Source organism: Cygnus atratus, chromosome 10, assembly GCF_013377495.2.
Source record: "Cygnus atratus isolate AKBS03 ecotype Queensland, Australia chromosome 10, CAtr_DNAZoo_HiC_assembly, whole genome shotgun sequence".
In the NCBI taxonomy this organism is placed as follows: Eukaryota; Metazoa; Chordata; class Aves; order Anseriformes; family Anatidae; genus Cygnus; species Cygnus atratus.
In genome coordinates, this window is record NC_066371.1 from 5465645 (window position 1) to 5489205 (window position 23561).

Here is a 23561-nt window from a genome sequence, read left to right on the forward strand (position 1 = left end):
CCTTGGGTGGAAAACCAAAAATTGGGGTAATTGAGCTCTTGGTGAGAATTTGCCATCACTCTTGGCCCAGGAAATGTGCTGGGGCTGGAGGTGCTGCTGGATAGCAGTGCTCGGCTCCTCTCTGGATTTCCACCCCCTTGAAAAAAAATGATATTTTTAAAGTAATTTTTGAACTAAATGCATCTGTGCGTTAAGCAAATCGCCTCTTGCCTGTTTCTCAAGGCAGGGGCTATGCCAGCTCCCCGCCCGTGGTCCTGCCGGGGCCGTTCTCCCCAGCTCCTGCTGTTGGGCCCAGACAGACCTGCCTTTTATTCAAAGCTGGATGCCAGATCAGCCAGGCCCACAACCAGCTGCTTCCACTGTGAAGGTGTCTCACTACTTAGGCAAGCAGTGTCTGCTCCGTGTCTTGTTAGACTACAATTACAAGCTCTTTTTGTATGGGAAAGAGGGCTAGGAGGGCGATCCTTTTGTTCTGCAGGATCACAGGAGGCATGCAGGAGGTGAAGCTCCCGTGCTTCCAAAAGCTGCGGCTGGGGTCAGAGCCCTGCCTAATGCCGAGAGGTGCGGGGTTAGTGAGGTGCTTTCAGGTTGCTCTGTGCCTTCTCCAAAAAGACCCAAGAAGCAAACCCCGAGCAGGCCAAATCCTGCTTGTAGGGTCCGACAGGCAGCCCCTGCCGTGCTCAGTGGGAGTTTTCCACGGGCCTGTAAGGATCTGGCAACGTCAGTGGCTGGGGACGGGTGTCAGGAAAACCTTCATTAGATCAGGTGGGCCTTATCAGCGGGCTAAAGGGAACATACACAGCAAAAACATTTCATTTCTTCCAAACTGTTCTTCCAGCCCTCAAAAAACAGATTCCAATCCACCCCCCTTTCTATTTTCTTTTAATATGTGGGAGATTTAGGGGGCTGGGCAGGCGGCGGCGGGGGTGAGCGGGGCATGGCTCTGCTCCCTCCCCAGCCACCTCCAGGAAATGTAAAGGCTTTTTTATGTCATTTTATTTATTCTTTATATTTTATTTATTTATTTATTATTTCATTTTTATTATTTTAATTTAATTTAATTTTAATTTTATTTAATTTTAATTTAATTTTATTTTTTAAAATTTAATTTAATTTTATTTTCTTAATTATTTTATTTGATTTTTTTAATTATTTTATTTTTTACTTTATTTTTTCTTCTATTTTTCTCTTTTTTTTTTCCTTTTTTCCCGTTTTCGATTTTTTTTTTAATTTCTCCCTGTTTTTTTCTACTCTTTTTTTTTTTTCCCCTTATTTTTTTTTTTTTTCCTTTTTAAACCGGACGCCGGATTTGCACCCTCCACCTCGGCAGGCTGCTCCCTGCGGGGAGGAGCAGCGCAGAGGCCGGGGCTCAGCCCCGGGGTCCGCCGGTGCCGGGGCCGGGGCGGAGGCTGCGAGCCCCAAAGCCCGGCCCCGCTCGGCCCCGCCTGGCGCCGCCCCGGTTCCTGGGCTGCCGCCCGGGAGCGCCCGGCCGCCGGCTGCCGCCCAGCGGGACGGGACGGGACGGGACCCGCGGGCCCGGGGCAGGTAAGGGCACCCCCGGTGGGTGCTGAGCGGATCCCTCTGCTTTGGGAAAGGGGGCGGCAGGGGGGAGGGAGCGCTTCTGCGAGCCGTCCGAGCGGGGCAGGGCGCTGCTGGCGCTGGGCGCTTCTCCTCGCTGGGGGAGCGTGCTGAGGCGGCTGAGGAAAGCTTCCGTAATCTTACCGAAAGTGATTGATTGGTTGAAGTAAATGACATTTCGCCCTGCCGCGTTTTTCCTGCAGCAGAATCTAAGAATAAATGGTCGTGCTAGAAAGGAAAGTTTTAACCGAAGAGCCGAAAGGGCGCGGAAGGAGCGCTGCCGGAGCTGCTCCCGCAGAGGCGTGAGGCTGTGCTCGTTACAGCCCTGCGAGGGCAGCTTTCAGTGGAGGGAGCGTGGTGGCATGAGAGGAGCTGTACGGAACTGTACTGAGGTGGCATGAGAGGGAGCTGTGCAGAGCGTGAGGCCCGTCCGTAGCCGCGGTGTGTTGGCTCCCAGCCGTGCCAGGGCGTTGCAGCGAGGCCGGCAGGAGCATCGCGTGTGCCGGGGCTCTGGGGCTGGTGGTGCCAGGTCCCAGCAAGAGCTGCCTGGCAGAGCGACCCTGGAACTCCTGGGGGATGCAGGGGTCTCTGCTGCTCCCTGCCACCTTCGGCGACACCTCAGGTACACGCGTGTGGGTGTCTGTACCCACGCACACGTACTGCTGGGGCAGGGCGTGCTGCTGCAGGACCCGCACCGAGGGGCAGGGGAGCAGCAGCCCTCTGGGGCTGGGCTGAGGAGGTGCGGGACCTGCGGGGTGAGCCCCACGGGGCGCTGGTTCTGGCACAAAGGGCGAGCGGGTTCGTGCGAAACCCCGAGCCCATGGGTGCAGCTGCCGAGCCCTGGTGCAGAGCGTTTCCTTCGGCGTGCTCTCCCGGCTGGCACTTGGCAGGAAATCGGCAGTTTCCTTACAGCGGTGTGTGCTGTGGGGCCAGTCCTCCCCTGGCTGCTGCTTCTCTGTGCGTGTTTTACCCCTGCTCCGAAATGTCTTGCTGAATCCCATGCCCAGTGTCTTCAGAAGGGAAAGGTCTTGGTCGTCCCCCAGCTGCTGCCATTCCCTGGCGGTGTTCTGACTGAGGAGAGGACTTGGTGTCCGCGTAGTTGCTGCGTTTGGAGTTCTTCTGCATTTAATCAGAGAGAAAAGGACTTTGGCCACCCTCCCAAGGTCCCTACAGACATCCAGCAGTGACATGAATTGTGCTGTTGATAAAAGCAGATTTTTTCACAACCCAAACCCAGAAGTTGCAGTGCACTGTTCATGCAAGTGTGCATTTACTTGAGGGGCATCCCCTACGTTTATATTGATACACTTATTGATGTTGTGAATGTTGTTATTGCTGGGTCTGTGCCATAGCTGAAGACGCACAGAATTTGTAACTTGCTGGAATTGTATAATGTGGGGGCAGAAGATTGGTGATTCTTGGAGTGACCGTGCTGTGCTGCTCTCTCCCTGTCCTTCTAGCTATTCCAATGGAAGCAGCTGGAAAACCTCTACTTCCGTGAGAAGAAATTTGCCGTGGAAGTTCACGATCCCCGCAGGTGAGGCTGGAGGTGGGATAGCCGTGGGATGAATCTTCTCTCAGGACTGGGTATTAGTCATTTGTCTTAGTGGCTGGGGATGGGAGGTGTCTGTGCACTGGTGGCAGTGCAGAACCACGGGCACCTCGGGCACCTCCTGCCCTTCCCTGCCTTGGTACTGATGCCAAGGGTGAGGGAGGGAGCTCACCCTCAGCTGCTTTTCTGTGCCTTCCCTTCCAGGAAGGAAGAGCCTTTGCCCAGGGTGAATTTCTTATTGCTGCTCCATAAAGCTCAACCAGGAGGGGCTTTGGCTTTGTAAAGTGGATGGCAAGTTAGGAGGGAGGAAAGGCAGCGGATGCTGGGGAGAAGCAAGTCCAGGTTTTTAGATCTCTGAAATAAAGGCTATGAGTCTTGCCTGGTTAGGAATGAGGCTTTGGGGACTTTAAACCTCAGAGGCCTGTCCTAAAGTTGTGTTTCTTTTCACCTCTTCAGGATTTCAGTCTCGAGAAGGACCTTTGGTCAGAGTGGACTGGTAGTGCAAACCTGGTATGCAAACACTTCCCTGATCAAATCCATCTGGGTAATGGCAATCAGTCAACACCAGTTCTACTTGGACAGAAAACAAAGCAAAGTAAGTTAGAAGGCATTTTGCTGTAGGCTTAAGCTTCAACACCTTTCCTACATATCCTTCAGTATATGTTGTTCTGTGGATAACCTAATCCCCAGAGAAAAAATACAAATAGCTTTTGTCTGCTTTTTGAGCAGTCTAAGCTACAACATTGCTATTCGATCCATTTTAGGCTGCCTCCAATTAAGAGCTATGGAAGTGTAATCACAGCAGAGGGAATTCCCATGTCTCAGTATTTAATCTGCTTTTTCTTTTGTCTCTTTCTCATGTTCTTTTCGAACACGGTGCAAACAGAGAAGAGGTTATGAGTTTGGAGGCAGTTAAGACTTTGGGGCCAGGTTTGAGGAATGCCGGGGCAGCCAAGTGCACAGTCAGCTCCTGTGTGATGCTGTTGCTTTAGCCCTTATTTTTGTGGGAGATGAGGTGTGAAATGTCATCTTCTGTGACCTCATGTTCTGAAGTTAATTAGAGGTAACTCAATGATTTATTTATTTAACTTTTTCAGGCAAAAATTCCTTCAGCCAGAAGTTTGGATGATATTGCCATGGATTTGACAGAAATGGGAACACCAAAGGTTTCAAAGCTAGTGACTATGGAAGCAAAAAATCAGCTTATTATGGCCAGCAATGGCAGTTTAATCTCATCAGGTAATATTTTGTGTGAATGCAAGGCCCTGAAGTACAGCGGCACTTGTGTGTTAAGAGGGGTAATGAGTCCAGCTGACCACAAATACAGTGAAGCATGTGACAGCGTGTATTGGTTACATATCTGAGGCAGAAACATCTATTGTATGATCTGCTGTTTCCTCTCCCATTGTAACTAACAAGGAAGTGAAAATGTGCTAAAGACAGATAAGCAACCGTGTACTTTTGGTCCACAAGTAACTTGATATCACTTTACCGGTTGGTTAGCCCATCCTTGAATGACTGACTGTACATCTCATCCAAGTGTCATTCAATCCAAACTGAATCCAGGCAAACTTCGAGCACCTGCTGTAGGAGTTGAACTGCCCTGGCTTTCTGCAAAAGTAAGCAGAAAAGAGACATTCTCCTAAATAAAATTCAGCTCTGAGGTGGACTTCAGATCTCCACCACCCGTGGAGGACTCCTAGGTAGATAAAAGCCTGCCTTCCCCCCAAGAAGTGCCTGGAGGTAAAGCCCAGGTGAGGAGAATCGGTGTCTGTATCAAAGCAAAATCAAAGCTGAAGTATCAAGTGTATCATAGGTATCCCTAATGTCTCGATTTGTTTTGAGTAGTGCGGTTTTGGCTTGTATACTTAAGACTTGGCCAGTATTGAGGGTTTGAAGAAGTGCAGATTTCCTAAAAGCCTTCTTCCTGGATGACACAAGAGCTGGACGTTGCATTTTGAATATGATGCAGTTGGGCTAGGTTGGCTAGTTCTGGGGAGATCGCAGCCTACCTGCCCAGTCCTTTGTTGCGGGAGGGAAAGCAGTGGCTTTTACCTGTAAATTCTCTAATAAAGGGAATGTATTTTTCAGGCTCTCAGGATTCAGAGGTCAGTGAAGAACAAAAGAAGGAGAAAATTATGGAGCTAAAGAAGAAAGAGAAACTCCTTCAGGAAAAACTGCTGCAGAAAGTTGAGGAGCTGAAGAAAATCTGCCTGCGCGAGGCGGTGAGAACAGCACCTTACACAGGGTTGGGGTGGGCCCTTCTTGCTCACTGGACCTTCATGTAGAGCCCTCTCTGTTCCCCAGGAGCTGACGGGCAAGATGCCAAAAGAGTATCCTCTGAGTGCCGGAGAGGAACCTCCCCAGGTCAGAAGACGTGTTGGCACAGCTTTCAAACTGGATGACAACCTGCTCCCTACTGAAGAGGTGAGCACTGCAGCTTGTTTTCACAGCAAAGGTGGGGTGGCCAGACCGGTGGCCAAAGCCACTTCGAAATAATCCAGCTCTTACCTGATTAAGAGGAGGCAGCTGGGGGCAGTTGCGTGCCTATGCCTGAGGATCTAGACAGGTACTGCCCTTATTTCAGCTGTGCTCCATGAGAAATGACCAGGAAATTGGCCATTTCAAAAAGCCTTAAAATTCCTAACCTGAGCCCCTCGTTTGGCCATGCTACTTGCATTTTAATGTTCACGATGCCATTTGACAACCCGTGTGTATGAGCCTTTCCTGAGCACTGATTTGTGGTGTTTTGAGGTTGTGTTTGAGCCCAGAAAGTGGCTGGGGTGTGCTTGTCCCCCTTGCAAAATCATCTGTCCCTGAGCATAGTTGTGTGACAGATGACAGCAGGAGATTTACCTCTGGCTTAATGCAAATTCCACCTAAGTAAAAGCTCTATATTGCTCAAGAAGCTAATATGAATTTTGCTGGCAGAGACTGACTCAGGAGATATGCTAATTCAGATATATGCAGTTTCTGGAAGCGCATCGTTTCCCCTCATTCCTTAAGATATTTGCTAACTAGCCGTGTACCATCCAAGCAGTAGGTAGACGTTGGGCACTTTGCATCTGTCTTTCACCCAAAACTCGCTGTGCTGGCTTTACATTATCGTATAATCCGTGCCTGCAGCAAACTGATTTTATGTAGTCTGCCTACGTGCAACTGAAACAAAATCCTACTGTCCAGATTTAATAATGTGTTACTTAGCACTTCTGCAGCGCCTTTCATTTGAGCCTCTCAAAGTTGTTTACAAACAATTAATTAAAGCTTCCTACTCCCAGTAATGTAGGTATGGGGATACCAATTTTTATTTTCTCTAAAGCAGGGAGAGATTCAAAGAGGCGTTTTCAGGCTTCGTCTTGGAGCAAGAGGTTTCCACTTCATTACTACAAAAACAGATCATCATTTGTATAACCTCATCTAAATATCTCATGTCTTGAATTTACAGGATCCCGCTTTGCAGGAGTTGGAGAGCAATTTTATCATACAGCAAAAGCTGGTAGAAGCTGCAAAGAAACTTGCTAGTGAGCCAGATCTCTGCAAAAACGTAAAGAAGAAAAGAAAGCAAGAGTATGCTGATGCTGTAAAAAAGCTTCAAGAGATTGAAAATTCCATAAATGAATATAGAATCAAGTGTGGCAAAAAACCAACCCAGAAATCAACTCTTACTCTACCAGGTAATCAAGAGAATTCCCCGTGTTCTGATGAAAACAGGAAAAAAAAGTCATTTGGCTCACTTACAAGTTTTGTTTACATGTGTCTATGTGATTTTTATCTTCTCCAAGGCAATTAAATAAGAAAGAGAGATGCAATTTGCTGCATCTGATACAATAAGTACACAGCTTATAGGCTGAGGGCAGAATAAGCTGCAGTTTTAGGAACAAGCGCGGACACGTTCCAGCACCAGGTACCGACCAGGAGTGCTATACGTAGAAGGGCTGGCAGGAGCATCTCAGTCGAAACTGGTGTGGTGTCCTAATTCGTAGTGTATTGAATGCAGGTGCATTTCTGAGCTGCCACACGCAAGATCTCTCTCCGTTCTGCAATGCTGCAGTTCTGGCAAAAACAGAATGTGTGGGTTATTCTATAGAGTCAAGAAAACAAGGACCAAAGATTTTGTTTCATGATTAAAAATGACCGGTGCCTAGGAAGACGTAAGCAAAGGTCAGGAGTTTGTGTATGCAGATTGTGTCATACAGATTTTTGACTAAATGGATTTGCCAGTGGTGAGCACAATGAAAGCAGGTGTCCTTGGCTCTTCCATTCTGAAAATGGGATTTTCCTGAGGGAGGTGAGATTCTGGCTCCTTCCTAGGACAAAGCGTGAAAACTTTGTAGTATCCAAGTTAACCGAAGGAGCTGGAGAACAGTAAAAGCTCATAGGTGTATTGCAGGCTATTCTAGTTTCTATAACGTTTAACAGTTCTAGGACATGTTTTACTTTTCCTCTCCGTGGAAAATTACTTGATTGATTTCTTTTTGCCTCCTGTCCCAGAGGAAATGTTACATGAGGCTGGTGTTTTTTTCCTGGGAATTGCAGGGTGGGAAAGAAAATGCAATTTTTTTTCTGCTGTTGATGCCGATACCTTCTCACTGACACTGGAGATGGAGACCTGTTGTGTTTTCCCTGGAGGAGAACCCCCTGCGCACTGCCAGGTTTCTGTTGGGATAGCCCTTGCTTTGTCTCACTCTCATTGAGAGCTTGATTTGGATTCGCACCCGGCACAAAACCCAGCAGCGCTGGGCTGTCTGTCATCACAAGGCGTTTTTTCTGAAGGGTTGGTGATCACGTTTTAATGTGGCCCAGCTAGTTCCTAATTGACAGAGATGAGGAAAACATCTGTTTTTCCAGTTATTGCTCACCAATCTGGATACCTATTGTGGGAGGCCCCGCATTACCTGTGACATGTGATGTGTAGTAACAGCACGGGGAGCTGCTGAAGGCCAGCAAGAGCATGGGCAGCATCCGTGCCCAGCTGCTGCTTGTTGCATGGAGATTTTTTCTACCATTGTGCAAACAAGGAACTTAGGAGCTGGATGTGCAATCCTCGGTCCTTGTACAAGCTCCATTTAGCCCATCATTTTGCAACATCTGGTACATGGCATCCTTGTTTGCTGTCTGAGGAGGGAAACGCAGACAGAAGGGACTGAGCTGTCTCTCTCAGAGGGGCTGCCTTCCTGCAGGTAGCAGCAGCAAATGCTTGGCCAGCAGTAAGTTAGCTGTGTTCCCTTCCAGCTCCCGACTGGAGCAGTGTCTGCATGTTTACAGTACCTGAAGCAGAGCCCTTGACTGCTTCAAGTTCGATAACTGATTTATGTGTAACCTTTTCACCATTACCGACTGTACTGTTGGGTTCAAGGTACAGGGCTGAAGAAAGCTGAGCAGTAATAAAGTCACTTGCAGCTGTGAAGTTTGGGAATGGCTTGTTGGAAATGACGTGTTAAGTAGTAACACTGATTTATTGAGTTATACCATAGGTATTTACATCCCAGCTACAGGAGTGGTTGTTGAAGGATGTGCTGGGCTGTCTCCTCCTCAGTATGTTCCCCTCTTCCTTGCCTTTGCTTCCTCTGTATCCCAGAGAGCTTCTTCCCCTTTTGCAGGGAATTTCACAGATTTGGGCTTTAAATTCAGAGCTCCTGCATGTGTCAGCACTGCAGACCCTTGTGTAGCCAGCTTTAGGCTGGCTTTTTGTGTGTGTTTCTAGGAAGATTTTTTATTCCTCCTTGCACTGGGCCTGGTTCCTTATTTCACCAAAACTTGGTAAATTCACATGAATAAACTCCTGTAAAGCTTCTTCCCCGTGTCAGGTTGCAAGTAGCGCTGCGGCCCACCTTCGTGGTCTGACAAGCCCCTCGGGGCAGGGGCCAGCCCTGATGTTTTGCTCTGCTTGAAGAGCAGCAGCTCTGTTCACCTGGTTCTTGTAACTAGAGCTTACCTTGCACAAATGAGCAGCATTCATTGCGTGTATTCACGGTGAGTGATGCAGATGTCACGTGTGAGGTGGCTGCCACCATCATCATCTGCAGCCTCCTTTCTCTCATTCGTGGAGACTTTTCACCTCACCAGCTTTGTGTCTTGCCAGCAACAGGCTCGATGTCTCTCTGGGTTAATTACCTTTGGTGCTGCTTTGTATCACCAGCCTCATTTCTGGGCCTCAGCTGGTCCGTTCCAGGACCATGCAGGCTGTTTGGCAAGGACAGGCTGCTTGTGAGTGTGAGTGGTGGTGTGTGGTAATAAGGTGAGGGCACAGGCACATGCAATGAAGTGCTATGAATAAATAGCAAAACATAAAAGACACAGGAAAAAAATCGCAATGCCTGTACAACAGTTTGTGCACTCTGTGCTGCTGGAATTTGCAGTAACTTGATTGAAATCAGTGGAATTTTTCTGGCTTTATATTAATTTAATTGAAGCAGAATTTGTATGCTGATGAAACATTCACAGGTTAATTTAATTCCAAATTTCAAAAGGCGATCAGTACCTACCTGGTGGGATTTCAGGTGTACCTGGGGAGATTAGATGCTGGCAGCCAAGATCTACATGTCTGTGTAGGCTCCTGACTCCTATAGAAGCACCAAAACACCCTGTGAGATCTCTTGGAAGCTGACTGGAAAACACCTTTGTGAATCTTGGCCTGATTCCCACTGCAGTTGAAAAATCTCCTTTGATGATTATGTAGGTAGCTTGCTGAAATGCAAAGGCAACGAATAGGTCCTGATAGCACGGCAAAGCAGGACCGTCTTCAGGCTGCTGAAGTCTAAAGCAGGGCGATTGCAGCGTTACAAGTATCAACTGGCTCTGAAGCCTTAGAAAATAAACTGCATGTGATAGTTTGAAATTAATGTGGAGTGTGCTTTAAGTGCTTGTTTTCATTCACAGATGATATAATCCCATCTGAGAGCAGCTCTCTGTCTGATACGACAACCTATGATGATGGTATGTTGATCATCCTTTTCTGCCTTTGAAGTGTGCTTGTTCAGTGATACTCTTTGACTTAACGTCCTTTAGCCTGCTACTTTATTGTCTTTCAATGACAAATTACAGCAGAGTTAAAAAGAGCTTAATCAGGAATGTCTGTTTTCATAATGGGTTAGTTATTGAAAGTTTCTGCTCTGTGGGCTGATTTCAGTTGTCTTTAGAGAAGGCGCTTGGTTTTATTGTGATGGTTTTATTGTGATCAAGCTGGGGAACGAGGGCACCGTGAACTGCCAACAGATACTCCATCCCTGGGACCTGACCGAGGCACATAAACAGCTGGGAGGAATTCCCCAGCCCTTCTGTCCTCACAGTTACTAAAACTTATAAAAAGTGGAATAGTCAGAGATAGTAACGATCTGTTTACGTTTCCTCGTTACCTAGTGAGCTGCATCTTGCATGGGTATGGCGTTTGCTCAGCTTACTCACTTTGGGCACACACCCACAGACGACACATTCACACCCTGTTCCACAAGGTGGAAGGGACTTGGCTTGCCTCTCCCTTGGCTGGGTAATCATCATCTGGGGACAAACATTATCTAAATTATTACTCACTTTTCAGTTAAGGCCTGATTCTGATCTTGCTTTGTCCCAGTTTTAGACTTGTATAACCCATCTGACGCTTTAAAATGGAGTCGCACTTGATTCCTGCTTGCACAAGTAGAAGTAGAGCCAGAGCCTTGGTTTGTGAATGCGTTCTCTATGATGCTTGTCCTGTGTTTATTTGTATTAGTTGTAGTTTCCTTTTGGCTCTAATGGCATCTGGATTGTGCCTTAAGCAAGTGAGAACAAGGATCAAACCAACATCTTTCCAATTGCCTTCACTCAAATTTGTTTGCCAGTGTCTTTGCTCGCTCAGTCACTTTTGAAGTCAGTCCCTTTTAGGTTGTATTAAACTAATCCTTCACGTCATTTCCAAGTAAAGTGCTGAATGGTGAGGGAGAGGAACTGGCTTTGGCGAGGCTGAGCGTGCCAGCTCTGCTCTGGGAGGGACAGAGCTGCAGACAAGCACTTTCCCAAGGAAGTTCCACTTTGTGGTGCAACACAGTGCCAAGCAGAAACCTCTGTCAGAGGTGCTGCAGAGACCTGCTTGAGTCTCCACGATGTCCCGTCCAGGTGAAGGAGAGCTTGGTGCAGGCGGGTGTGGGAGAGGCTCCCTGTAGTCACAGCTTCCCTCCTTGTCTCCACAGCGCAGAGTTTCTGTTCAGGGGTCACAGATTTACTTACAGGACAAAAATAGCAAGGATTTTGCTAACAAAATATGTATTCCTTTCCAACAGCCAGTGAATCCCTCACTGTGCCAGCACAAAGAACCAGCTCTGCACAGCTTTCTCCACGGCTTCCTCCACCGAAGTCCCTTGGGCTGGAGAGGATCCATCTTAGAAAGTCATCCATGAACGAGCAGCTCTTGGAAACGAGACACTCCAGGTATGGCATATCTCACTGTGCTCTCTGTGTTGTTGGCACGAGCTCGGTCTTGCCCATGTAAAGATTTTTTTTTATTGGCTCTCCAGAGTTGCTGCTGTCTCTACACTCTTCTGGGATTCAAGAGTTTAGTGATAAGAGCTAAATTTCGTCTTTAGTAATACAAGTGTGTACGAGTAGTCATCAAGTCTCTGTGAAACTGCAGGGTAGTGCAGTCTTTGTGAGTCAGGTGAGAAATTTAATAGCAAGGACTGCATTTAAGGAACTGATCGTGCCCACCAGTACTTTCACCCTTTTGTGGCCAAGTGGTTTGTTTTCAGTATTAAACAGCTTGTATGTTTCCTGATGACTGTGCATAATTGCTTCAGATAACACCAGACCATACCCAGCCCTCCTGATCCTATCAGTATTTCAGCAGGTACATTGTCAAAGCATACACAATTCACCTAAGACTTGGGGAGCAATTTCTTCGTCTAAGAATAGTAACCTCTTGAACCACAAGAAGGGCTTGAATTTTTCTTCTTCTTTAGAAAGTTCTGTTCTGTATGTGGAATCATATCCAGTTACTCTTACCTGCTTTTTTAGCCCTTAGGATTTTTTTTTATTTCTTTTAAGACTAAGGGTGCACGGAGTCTCAGTACGTGCGACTTGCATTGTGGTTAACCTAACTGGGGTTCTGTCGTCTTCGTTACAGGGACCCGCTTTCAACTCACAGCAGTCCTTATCGCACCCTGGACCGACTGCCCCCGTCCCACGGGGGGAGAAGCATGCCTACAACACCCGTGCTCACACGCAACGCCTACAGTAGCAGCCACTTACAGTAAGGGGGTTTTATTTTGAGTTTGAATGGTGTTAAGGGGATAAAAGGTCATTTGCAGTGCAGCTCTCAGGGGTCAGGCTTTCAAAATGCCTTTTCTGGATATTTGAGGCACAAGGTTGCTATCAGCCACCATCTTCTGGTACAGTTTTGCTCCAGCTTTCTAACATGCAACTGAGAGCATTTGCAGGAATGTAAATGCTGGGCAGTAGCAGAAATAGTAGCACACGCTGCTGCACTACTGGGTGTCTGCAAAATTAGGAGTGAGATGGAAGGTGGCGTGCAAGCTTACAGATATCTTCTGTAGATTAAGGTCCTCCAAGCCTCCTGAAAAGTAAGTGGCCAAGTAGAGGAGAAAGATCCAAATTGGTGCCCTTACTGTGGGAAGGAGAGGTGCTATAAATGTTAAAATCTTATAAAGAGCTTATGGTATATTCAGCTCTGGTAACGCAACCGTGGGACACAGAGCCACGGGAAACCCAGCTTCCTATGCTCTGATTCTTGCTCAGCTACTTGTCTAGACATTGCATACTTAGACTGTGAGATCCCTCCTGTAAGTCATTGCAAAATGCGAGTTTGTCAGCATTATTGCATATATCACTGTCACAGGTTACCTTGCTCACAGTGAAAATCTGAAAAATCTCCTGCTGTTGCAGCAAATGTAAAATTTAGCCAAGCTGAATTTCTTGCAATGCAGGTACTCTATGTGAGAAGGAAATGCTGGGTTTGTATTGTAAATGGCTGGGGAGGAAGCAAGCCTGATTTGTCCACACGTGCTCTGTCCAGCTCTCTGTATGTCTGCATGTGACTGCTTTTAACCAACCTATGTCTGTATTGTTTCAGGCCAGATGTTTCCCCACACCATTGCAGGCAGCGCAGTGGCAGTCTGGAGTCCCAAACTCACCTGCTGTCTGAAGCCCCCGCTGAAAAGACAGCCTTCTCCCTTTCAAAGTCCCAGCGAAGCAGCAGCACAGAGATCCTAGATGATGGATCATCCTACACTAGCCAGTCCAGTGCTGAATATTACTGCGTGACGCCTACACCCAATCCATATTATACTACTCAGACGCTTGACAACAGGACCAGGGGTCGAAGACGGTCAAAGAAACAAAATATTTCTGCTGCAAGTTCAGGAAGCATGCCAAATCTTGCCCAGAAGGATGTCCGGAATGGTGTCTACCACAAAAATCAGGAGCAGCCTCCCTCCAGTTACTATATTTCTGGATATTCCCCTTACACCGAATCTGACGTTTATTACAACGGAGGATATGTTTATGAGAGTGACACAGAGGGACAGTATAGTGTCAATCCCTCGTATCGCTCATCGGCACATTACGGATATGACCGTTACAGGGAATTCAGGTCTTACCATGAGGATGAAGTGGACAGAGTACCGCACAACCCATATGCAACGCTAAGGCTTCCACGGAAGCAGGTTGCTAAAACGGAGCATATAACCAAAAACATTCACAAGGCCTTAGTAGCAGAGCATCTCCGTGGTTGGTACCAACGTGCCTCCAGTCAAAAGGAACAGGGTCATTGCCTGCAGGCAGGCTTTGAGTCTGACAGAGGATCTCAAAGGAGTTTGGGCCTTGCAGGTGTGCAGGTGCCATGCTCTCCTAGCAGTCGTGTGTCATCTTTCTCTTCGGGTAATGTCCAATTTGTTCTATGCTGTGTTTTGTACATCCCTTCTGTGTATCAATTCTGCCCACTCAGCAGAGTATAAGCAAGGCTGGGAAGTAGATAAGGAACTGAATGGGGTTTTTGTTCTTGTTCTGTGACTGGGAAGAGACTTACTTGTCTTCTGTGGGTAAAAGTGCCTTTTAGTCTCTGTAAGCGCGGTAGTTCAGAGAAGCACAGAGAGCCATATGTTTCAAACAGGCATGTTTACCAAGTAGAAGCCATGTACATGCAGTTGCTGTGATAGTGTCCAAAACACAGTACAATCAGCATCACTGGGCAGTCTTTTTATAAAGAGATTCCCTCACTCTGAAATATCCCTGCAACAGCTTTCCTCCTCACAGTGCTTGTAAATAGCATTTTGAGTTTGCGTTCTCTGCTTGTGTGTCCTGCAGAAACGCGTAGGGATTGCTAATGAGAACTGTCTCATCTGTCTCATCTGATTAGCTGCAGAAAGATCTAATTAGCCGTAATTTTTTTTTTGAATTCCAGCGTCTTCTGCAAACACTGCTGGGAACTGGCGGAACCCACTTGCAATGGGACTTTCAGATTATGATACGTTATCTCATTCCTCTTTTGCCAGCTGTTATGGAAACACTTATGGCAACCTTCCTCTGCAAAGCAGGTGAGTAAAGTGTGTCAAGATTTTCTGTCCTTTCTCCCTCCTGCATTTTATAGGCTACTAAAACATCTGAAGAAAGCAGCTTGATTTCAGGGGGCCAGGATGAAGAGTACTTATAAAATTGACTTAGTGAGGGTATCCTCTCCAGGTGGTGTAGATCAGCCTATAACTGTACCAGCAATATTCAAAGAAGGGGGAAAGAGGCATAGTAAAGGATGAACTCACCTGTGGCACAGGCTTTTCCTCCAGCTGATGCTGGACAGGCAGCTCCCGGCATGCTGGGCAGAGCACCCACTGAGCCCCCTTCCTCTCCCCACCGCGGCAGGAGGCCTCTCCTGTGCCCAGCCAGCAGTGTGGCAGGGCACCGACCTGTTGCGTTTCTGATGCTATAGCTCCTGTGCCAATAAAAAATAAATAAATAAATAAATAAAAAAGTAAAGGCAACACCTCTCTTTAATCACACATCACCCTGCTGCTGCTCAAAGGCAATACCGACATGGGTCATCCCGTTAATAAACCAAGCGCATCTTGCTTGGCAGAGCTCAGCCAGTGACCCCGGTGAGACTTGCTGCTCCTTGCAGCTGCGCTGGGTGTGGGGGCTTCCCTGAGGACTGCAAGGAGCCCAGGATCTCGCTTGGGCGTTGCAGAAGTGCATGCGAGACTCTTGCTGCTCCTGCTTCGTGTTTTCGGTCTCCCCTGGCTCTCGCACACCGGCCATCACCGGCAAGATCAGAGGCCGCCTGTCCTGGGAACGGCTCTGCCCGCACAAATGCCATCCTGTCTAAGTGCTCTTATGCTAAGCCTAGCCAGCTGTAGTAAGTATTCCGCATGTGTGTGCCCAGCTTCATGTGTGGCTGCTTGCGCTTGCTGCCAGGCTGACCTGTGGGCAACGACCGAGTTTTTCATTTGTTTGTTTTAAAATGAGCTGAAGCGTAAGAAAAGATACAAAAGCTTCTGCTAGATCCTCGTTTCTAAGCTAAATGCCTTGAGCTTTTTGTTGGAGTGGTCTAAAAGTTCTGCAATAACAGTGTTTAAGACTACGGTTTCTACTAATTTCTTAACTTCCTATAACCGGGCTTTGAAAATTGCTTATTTTGGCAGACTTTTCTGTGTGAGTGCTTTTTTACTATTAATTTCCCATGTTCTGAATCAGTAGGCCAATCATTCATCTGTTCTATTTTCTATTTTAACATGATTATGGCGAATGAGCAATCAGTATGTTCCAGAGTCTTGACAATTTTGAGTAGCTGAGATCCCGTTGCACGAATAGCCTAATTACAGCACAACACCTGGGTTTGTGTTTGGATCCAAATTTTGCTGGGGGTGTAAAATCACAGCAGTCAGCATTCCTTCTAGCTCAAGGGGCGCCCTGTGAGTTCATGCTCTCCACGCTGAGGTGGGATGGGGCTCCTCCTGTTTGTACATCCCCAAAGCAGAACTTGGGCATTTGGGGGAGATGTCGGCTCTTGCTTATCCCTGATGCCATCTCTTACAGAGCTTATGCAGAGACGAGCCAGCTGGGTGGTGATGAAGAGAACCAGTTGGAGGAAGACTTGCACAGCAACGAGCAAAGGTTATTCTGGCACGAGGATTCAAAGCCTGGGACGCTCGTGTAGACCGCCTGCAGCCCTGCATTCGTACCCTTGTGTGCCTTGCACAAAACGCTGTTACTCCGAAGGAGACCTCGGGGGCACCTTTGTGACCGAACAAAAAGGAGGTGGGAGGTGTTCTGTTGCTGGGAAAGATGAAGTTCAGCATTACGAGGGACTATAGCAAAATGACAAAGTCTTACCAAGAATGGCGCTTCTTTCTGAATCCGGATAGCCTAAATGAGCAAGGGCAAGCCACGATGTAATCTACGACAAGATGCAGCACTTGGTTGAAGTATTTATATTTAGCAAGCACTTTTTTTGAAGATTGGAATGTGTTGAAGGCAAACCTCAAAAAAAAATGTGAAAAGGGAACTCTTACGGAAAAAACAGGAATTCTAGGAGCACAATTATGATGTCTGAAAGAAGAACAAATGGAAATTTCTTCTGCCATGGCTTATGATGACCTGGAAGGACTTTCATAAGCTTGTGAAGGATAGATACTGTGTGTGTGAATGAGGCAAAGGGTGATTTAATCAGTATTGGAACATTACTTGAAGGAAGGCTGGATTTTTTTTATTATTCTTATGGAGGTTTGAATGAGTATATCCATTTTTGGGGCGTTGTTAAGAGTGTTTGTTAGCACCACAAACGAGTTCTGGAAAGAAAAGAATTTGCTGTCACAATATGTCATGTAAAACTGTAGGTGGTTGTGGATTTTGGAAACGGGAGTAAACTTTGAACTCCTTTCCATGATAAAGTGTAATTAATAACCTCACACTTATCGACCTTTCCATGGTACAACTTCACTGTGCAGAGGAGCAGGCAAATTTTCACTGTGGCTGCGTAGTGTTCGTTGGGTGACAGTTACGTTTTGCTCTGCCGTAGCGAACTGAGGATCGGAAATGGAGAGTTGCAGTTACCACAGGACGAACAACTCGATTGTAATGGCCAGTATTTTAAGGTGGATGCAAACATAAACAGCCAAGTGGGTGCCTTAAAATGAGGGGCATTAGAATTGTACCACGAGTCATCTGAACTGCCAGGTGCGTTGCAAAGTCACTGAGTGACTAGAACAGCATCTTTGCAAAACCATTTATTCAGAAAAAAAGTGCGACTGCAGTCTTGGTCTAAGAGGGATAAACCTACCTCATGTCATCCATCTGTAGGAACAAATTAGCATGGGTTCTCTTGCGTGATTTATGATGACTCATTTGCATACTGTAAAATCTCTCTCGTGTCTCAGCTGTACTGTGCTTCAGGATCCCATAAAATGGTGCTCTTTTTTCTTTTATACAAAAGATTAGTAACCCCTTGTTCATATTGTGAATAGAAAAGTTTCTGATAAACTTTTTTGGACGTTTTTTACCAATATTCCAGAGCATGTAATATATACAGAAGGACACACTTGTTAAGCTGGTACTTAGTCGTTTGTATTATTAGAGTCGCAATTTGGAATTAAACGAACAAAAACAAAATAAGTAACTTATTTCCTTGGTTTTGCATATTTGTATAGCCTTCTAGAAATGCGAAAGCTCTTTTTTGCTTATTCTTTTACTACTCATGAATTTCTAGACCTATTATTTTGTATAGGTCAATAAACTGAAAAGTGTGCTACCAAAACCACTTCAGCATTCCTCCTATTTCTACTTGAGTGCTTGGAAAAGTGCATTGTGTTATTTCAAGGCTTGAAACTAAGATAGGGTGAATCACCACGGTCTGATTTCTTTTGGACTGCGCAGTATCAGGGTTGTCACTGAGGGTCAGTGGCCATGGTCCCCTTGCAGGTCAGCCCATTTGGGGCAGGGGAGCTGGCAGAGGCTGCCCCATTGCTGGGGAACACTTGCCCCAGATGTATCAGACCCTTGGAGAACATGTCTGTAAGTCTGAATTTCTGGCAGTGCAACGGGAGGAGGCGCGTTCACAGAAAATACAAAGAGTAATTTGTTAGTTCCTGGGTTTTGTGTTATCCATAAGCTTAACCAGCTCTGAATTTTGTCTTTATTTCAAGGTTGCTGGTGAAAACATATATTAAGAAGGATTTGTATAGATGACCGCTAAAAATATTCACACTTTGTTGTATTTTACCGCTTGTCCAAGTAGTTTTGGAGGCTTGTCTGTTGGCACGTTCTCTGTTCATTGACCGCGTGCTTGCTCACACCACTGTTGCAAAACATCGGTGTTCGTGACAGGCAGCTGCGTGGTTCGAAGTCCAGTGTCCCACGCAGAGCCAGTGCTATCACGGCCCCTTGGCAATTATTTATCAGCGCTCTCAAAGGTTTTCATTTAGAAAGGGAAGTGAGGTGTGTGACAAGACCCGTGCCCCATTTAAAGCATTGTTTATGTCCCTGTATTTCGGTGCTGTGGCCGTTGCATTGTGCGTTGACTCTTCCCTCCCCGCTCAGGCCTGAGCTCAGCCTGACGCATCCGTGTCGGCACAACGCTGGCACCCGGCCTTGGGGCTGTTCCGACAGGACCGGGATGATTTAGGATGATTTTGGATGGGCGTGTTGAGAACGTGGGAACTTTGGGTGGCTTCAAGTGGAGCCCAGTTTGCTCTCCTGGGGAATTCGGGGCATGAAACCTCCGGGGCTGGATTTCAGACACTGCCTGTCTTGGAGGGGGATGAGCAGGAGGGTGCGGGTCCCATGGGACCCCCCTGCCCATCGCCCACCAGGGAGCTGGGGCTGCTCCGTGGCCGAGGCACAGCTTGGGCAACTCTTGATGGCTCCAGTTGCTGCCCAGGCCCTTGTTTATTAAGCACAGCTCCTGGCCTGCTGCTGAGCTCTGCCTCCTGTCACCCTGCAGCTTCTTGTGGCGGCGAGCTGCGTTTCTGGAGCGATGCTTTGGTGCTCGTGCGTGACAGTTCGTGGAGACCAGGTCTGTATAGTGCAGCTGAAGAGGTAATAAAGACAATTGTGATTGTTATCGTATTTGTTCAAAACTCAAATACAAATTACCTGTGCTGGTTTGACTTGCTACCTCAGCAGTGTTTACAGCTGTTCATACTTTTCCACAGGCTTTCACCAGGATCAGTGAGGCCATCTAGTGACCAACCAGCATCACTGAAGAGAGGAGCCCTCCAGCCTCAGACTCACCTGAAACCGTCTCTGCCTCTTCCACTTTGAAGAAATACCTAGAAATTTGTATTTGCCATGATCCAGAACAAAGCCAAGACACAAACGACGTGAAACACCAAGGTAAAAAAAAAAAAAAAACAACACAGACCCACGGGGTTCAATTTTACAGCGGCACAAATGCCTCTCCTCTAAAACAGGTGGAAGATGCCACAGTTGAGATGAGAGCAAGGAGTGGAAACAGCAACCTCACAACACCACGTACGGTGGAGCACTTCTGAGTGCTTTTTAGGTGATAATGGGTGAAGAAGAAAAACGGGTCCTTGCCAAGAATCCTCAAAAAGGCAGTAGGACTAAAATAAGCAAGGTCTGATGCTTTTAATTGCTGCCAGCTTTTTCTATGCTGTTTTCAATGGCAATACTTGGATGTGGCGTTACCGTGGGTCCTGGGGCAGGCTGGGCTCTGTAACCCCCCTGGCACAGCAGGACAGGGCTCTGGTGAGGAGCCCCCTTGCCCAGCACAGGTAAAATTTGCTTTACCACAGCAAATCTTTAACATGCACCCAAGTGCGTTGATGTGAAGTTTGCTGCCCAACGTGACTTTGTGCAGGATGTGACGCACGGGTTTCTGCTGAAAGCTGGTTTATGATTGATCTTGGACTTGTTCAGCCTAAAAAGGAGACACTGCAGCAAAGCTGTGCAGCTCCTGGGCAGATCAGAAACCTCCAGCGTGGCCCAGAGAGTGCCAGTGTTGGTAAAGAGCCCTGTGAAGGCTGAAGGTTTGCTCCATCTCCTGGGCTTTGGGAATAATGCAAGAGAGCTGCTTGAGCAGGCGGCTTCTGGGTAAGTTACCACATCTCTGAGAAAGGTTCCTGCTTCCTGCACTGTTCTTCAATCTACTTTATTCTTTCCTATTATGTTTAATACATTTCTAGGGCAGAAAGCCAAGAGTTATACCAGGGCCTCGCACAAGTGTTGAAATCTGTCAACTTAAAGCAAATAGGAGCAGTCTTACTTGTGTCATTTTATTTAATGGTTATTAATTTAAGTATAATCATCTGCTTTCCATATTTTTATTTCTCTGGGATCTTGCGCTAGGGGGAAAATTCCACAAAACTTCCAAGAAAGGAATGTTCTTATCTCACTGGTAACAGAAAATTCGTGGAGTGGCTTTCAGATTATTTTGGACGCTTCTTGCAGCCGTTTGAGATAAGCATGGTGGGGACAAAAAAAGTAGTCTTGTTTTATTTTGCAAATGCGTGAAGACACACACAGTTCTATGTGCTTGTTCTCATCGTGCTGCACTGGCCATCGTGTCTTGTCTCTCTCTTGTCTGCGCCCATCTTCTGTCTGGGTTTTCAGACCCAAGTGGGGCTGAGCTTCCCAAAACCATTCCCTGTCGCCAGACACTGCTGTGATGCAGGGCCCCACCACCGGGTAGGGATGGTGACATCCTGATGTGCTGCCTCCTGCCCTCTCTAGCAAGACTTTCCCTTCTCAGCTGCTGGATGTGGATTCGGGACCACATGGGTCATCTCCCAGGGTAGGATTTGTCATCGAAGACTGCTACCCAGAGCCCCAGCTGCAAGTAAACCTGATGTGACATTTCCTGCTTGGAAGGAGGGATGGCGAGCAATTGGTGCTGGCAGCACAAGAGGAGACAGAGATAGCAGGGCCTTTGAGAGAGAGTGATGAAACCTTTAGCCAAGGAGAAGCTCCTTGTCCTCCATCCAACTTCATTATCCTTGTCGCCGTAAATCCTTCAGCAAGTTCTTGACGGTGGAGGGATGTGCTCCCTCTCCCACGGCATCTCCTGCCCGGCTCAGGCGCAGCAGTCATGAGTCTCCATTTATATTTAATCATTAGGGTGTCATCGAAGAGCCGCAGGCGGAGAAAGGTTTGCAGCCAGCAGGGGCTCAGCTGGAGTAACTCGAGAAGAAGCCTCCCACCTGTTCCTGGTCGGAGGTTAGGGCAGGACGAGCCCCGTACGTACATGCTGAAATCATCACGTAGCCGTGCCGGCAGCGTTGCCGGTGGGCACGTTTTGATGGCAGGATGATACAGGGCACAGGGCGTACGCTGTAAAATAAAGATACACCCCAGTGTTTGAAGGGTGACATTGCTACCTAGAATGACTCAAATTTTCGATACCTGATCTGCTGGCTCAGTGATTTTTTTGTTGTCTGGTTTCTGTTGAACAGAGTTTGATTTACTTGTGGAGATGGCTCGTTGGAAAGGTTGCGATGACGATAGTCACTCCTCCGAGCATCCTTGGAGTCCTGTTATTACAGTTCTGATTGGGTAGCACTGGCGTGCACTGGTTAGAGGAAAATCACAAATTTGGCTGAAAAAGGGAGAGGACAATAAAAAATGTAATTCTAGCTACTGGCTTTAGCGTGGGGCTTTTGTCGCTCTTGAGGCTCTGCCATGCAAAATCTTTGAATCTGTCCCTGTCCCTGCTGCTCCCCCTCAGCCCCCGCTTTGCCCCAGAGCTCCGCTTTGCAGCTCCCTCTCAAGCAGCTTGGGCAAATACCTCGAAAGTCAGACATTCTTATTCTATGTAAGCAGCAAACTTCATCTGATATATATCTCTCTAACAGCTTGGAGGTGTGGTGGGTGTTTTTCCCCTCCCAAGATGTTCCCCGCTGGTTTTCCCACAGGGTGTCTCCCTGCGATTGTACTCGTTACTCGGTGGTTGTTATTGTTACGATCCCCATCATCTGACCCGTTATAATCCCGTATTGCGTTACAGAGGATTGCTGGGCATACTTGGTGTATGCCTCTCTTGGTCAATTTTAGCCTGTCCCATCGAGCCTACAAGGTTCTTAAAAGTGGTGCACGGTTATGTTACACAGGCACATTCCCTGACTTTTATCCCGTTACTGCCTTGGCTCTTGGAGATGGCATGGATTGGTAGGAAAGGGAAAGAGATGTGTGGGTTTTCTCAGCAAAAAAAGGAAAGCCAGGATTACAGGAATTCCTCTCAAGTATTTGGCATCAGTATGTGTTCCTCAATTACCTTAAAAATAGAATAAATTTTAGGCACTTTAAGCATGGTTTGACAGTCTGCTTAGGGTCAAATTGTGATGCAGGAGTTGACCCTTCCTGATATTTGAGTTAAAAACTTGTCAACCCTTTTGTTTTCAAGACAGGTCGGAAGCTTTGAAGAAGGCGCACAAGATGAAGAAGAGAAAAATTATTTAAGTAGGACGATGCTGCACTACAGCCTGCTGGGTTTCATGCCAGACTTCATCCTCATGTAAGTACTTGCCTTAGCAACAGCAAGCAGTAAGTACGAATTGTGCATTAGCAATGCAGACTTTTTTTTTCTATCAGCACGGTAAGAGTTTGCTCCTAAACTGCTATTATTTAACACTTGTGAAGTAAGCAGAATTGGAGGAGGAATTCCTAAGCAGGAATTTGGAGCTCCTTCCCGTAGCGATGGCTGCAGGTGCCGCCTGTCTTCTGCTCATGTTTGTGAGCTGCTGGCAGAGCCCAGTGCCGCCCGGTAGCCGAGCATCTCGCACAGCGGCTCATTAGCGCTGGGATTCTTGAGCAAGTGTCAAATTGCCATGAAGATAACGAGGCTGCCAATGGCTGTGGCATTCCTGTCGCATCAAAGGTGGAGGTATTAGTCAGGATTTTTGGAAAGCTCTCATGGAGGTGCCTGCAAACGTTATTGGGAAGAAGATGGGGGTTTTACCTTGGAAATGACCCCTAGATTTGGCCAGAAGAGTGCCTGCAGCTCAGTGGTGTCCCCTGCTGCCTTAACGTGCCGTTTCCAGTGTACCAAAACACTAAGCAACGTGTTAGAAAAGGAAGTGAATCCTGTACTCGATGTAATTTATGGAGGAGACCTAAAGTAGGCAAAATGTGATACCCACCTTGGAAATCTGCGGGATTAGCACCCGTGCTACTGGGAGAGGTGTCAGCGGGCAGCCCTTCGCTCTGCATCCCACGGAGGAGGCATTGCTCCCCGAGGTGTAGTGTTTCCTAATCACGGTATCGACAAATGATATATTTCTACTTAAAGACAGCTTGCTTTTTAAATCTGTGATGGTGTTCTCAGTATCCTTGTTTTCCATCTTGAGAGGACTTCTTGGGTTTGACCGTACTTAACTTAGCAGATCTGGCGAGCCCACGGCCCAAGATGGCCTGGCTGAGGATCACGGAAATTTAAGAAGGTGGCCAGGGGCTTTATTTACAGTCAAGAAATTAGCAAGCGATTTGTAACCACTGAATAGAC

The 23561-nt window shown here is 47.1% G+C and overlaps 1 protein-coding gene across 6 annotated transcripts in view; it reads left to right on the forward strand.

The window, feature by feature from the left end:
* FRMD4B (FERM domain containing 4B) overlaps positions 1 to 17863 on the forward strand; it is a 113679-nt gene extending 95816 nt beyond the window's left edge. For 4 of the 6 annotated variants that reach the window (XM_035547081.2, XM_050712875.1, XM_050712876.1 and 1 more), the window contains 12 exons: positions 3039 to 3115; positions 3587 to 3725; positions 4228 to 4369; positions 5222 to 5355; positions 5438 to 5557; positions 6576 to 6804; positions 10010 to 10066; positions 11386 to 11533; positions 12225 to 12350; positions 13191 to 13996; positions 14520 to 14652; positions 16145 to 17863. In XM_035547081.2, coding sequence (XP_035402974.1) covers positions 3039 to 3115; positions 3587 to 3725; positions 4228 to 4369; positions 5222 to 5355; positions 5438 to 5557; positions 6576 to 6804; positions 10010 to 10066; positions 11386 to 11533; positions 12225 to 12350; positions 13191 to 13996; positions 14520 to 14652; positions 16145 to 16265 — 2232 coding nt within the window. In that variant the 3' untranslated portion in view covers positions 16266 to 17863. The remainder of the gene's footprint in view (positions 1 to 3038; positions 3116 to 3586; positions 3726 to 4227; positions 4370 to 5221; positions 5356 to 5437; positions 5558 to 6575; positions 6805 to 10009; positions 10067 to 11385; positions 11534 to 12224; positions 12351 to 13190; positions 13997 to 14519; positions 14653 to 16144) is intronic. The other 2 variants (XM_035547080.2, XM_035547082.2) reach the window with 1 other exon arrangement.
* Positions 17864 to 23561: the final 5698 nt, after the last annotated feature.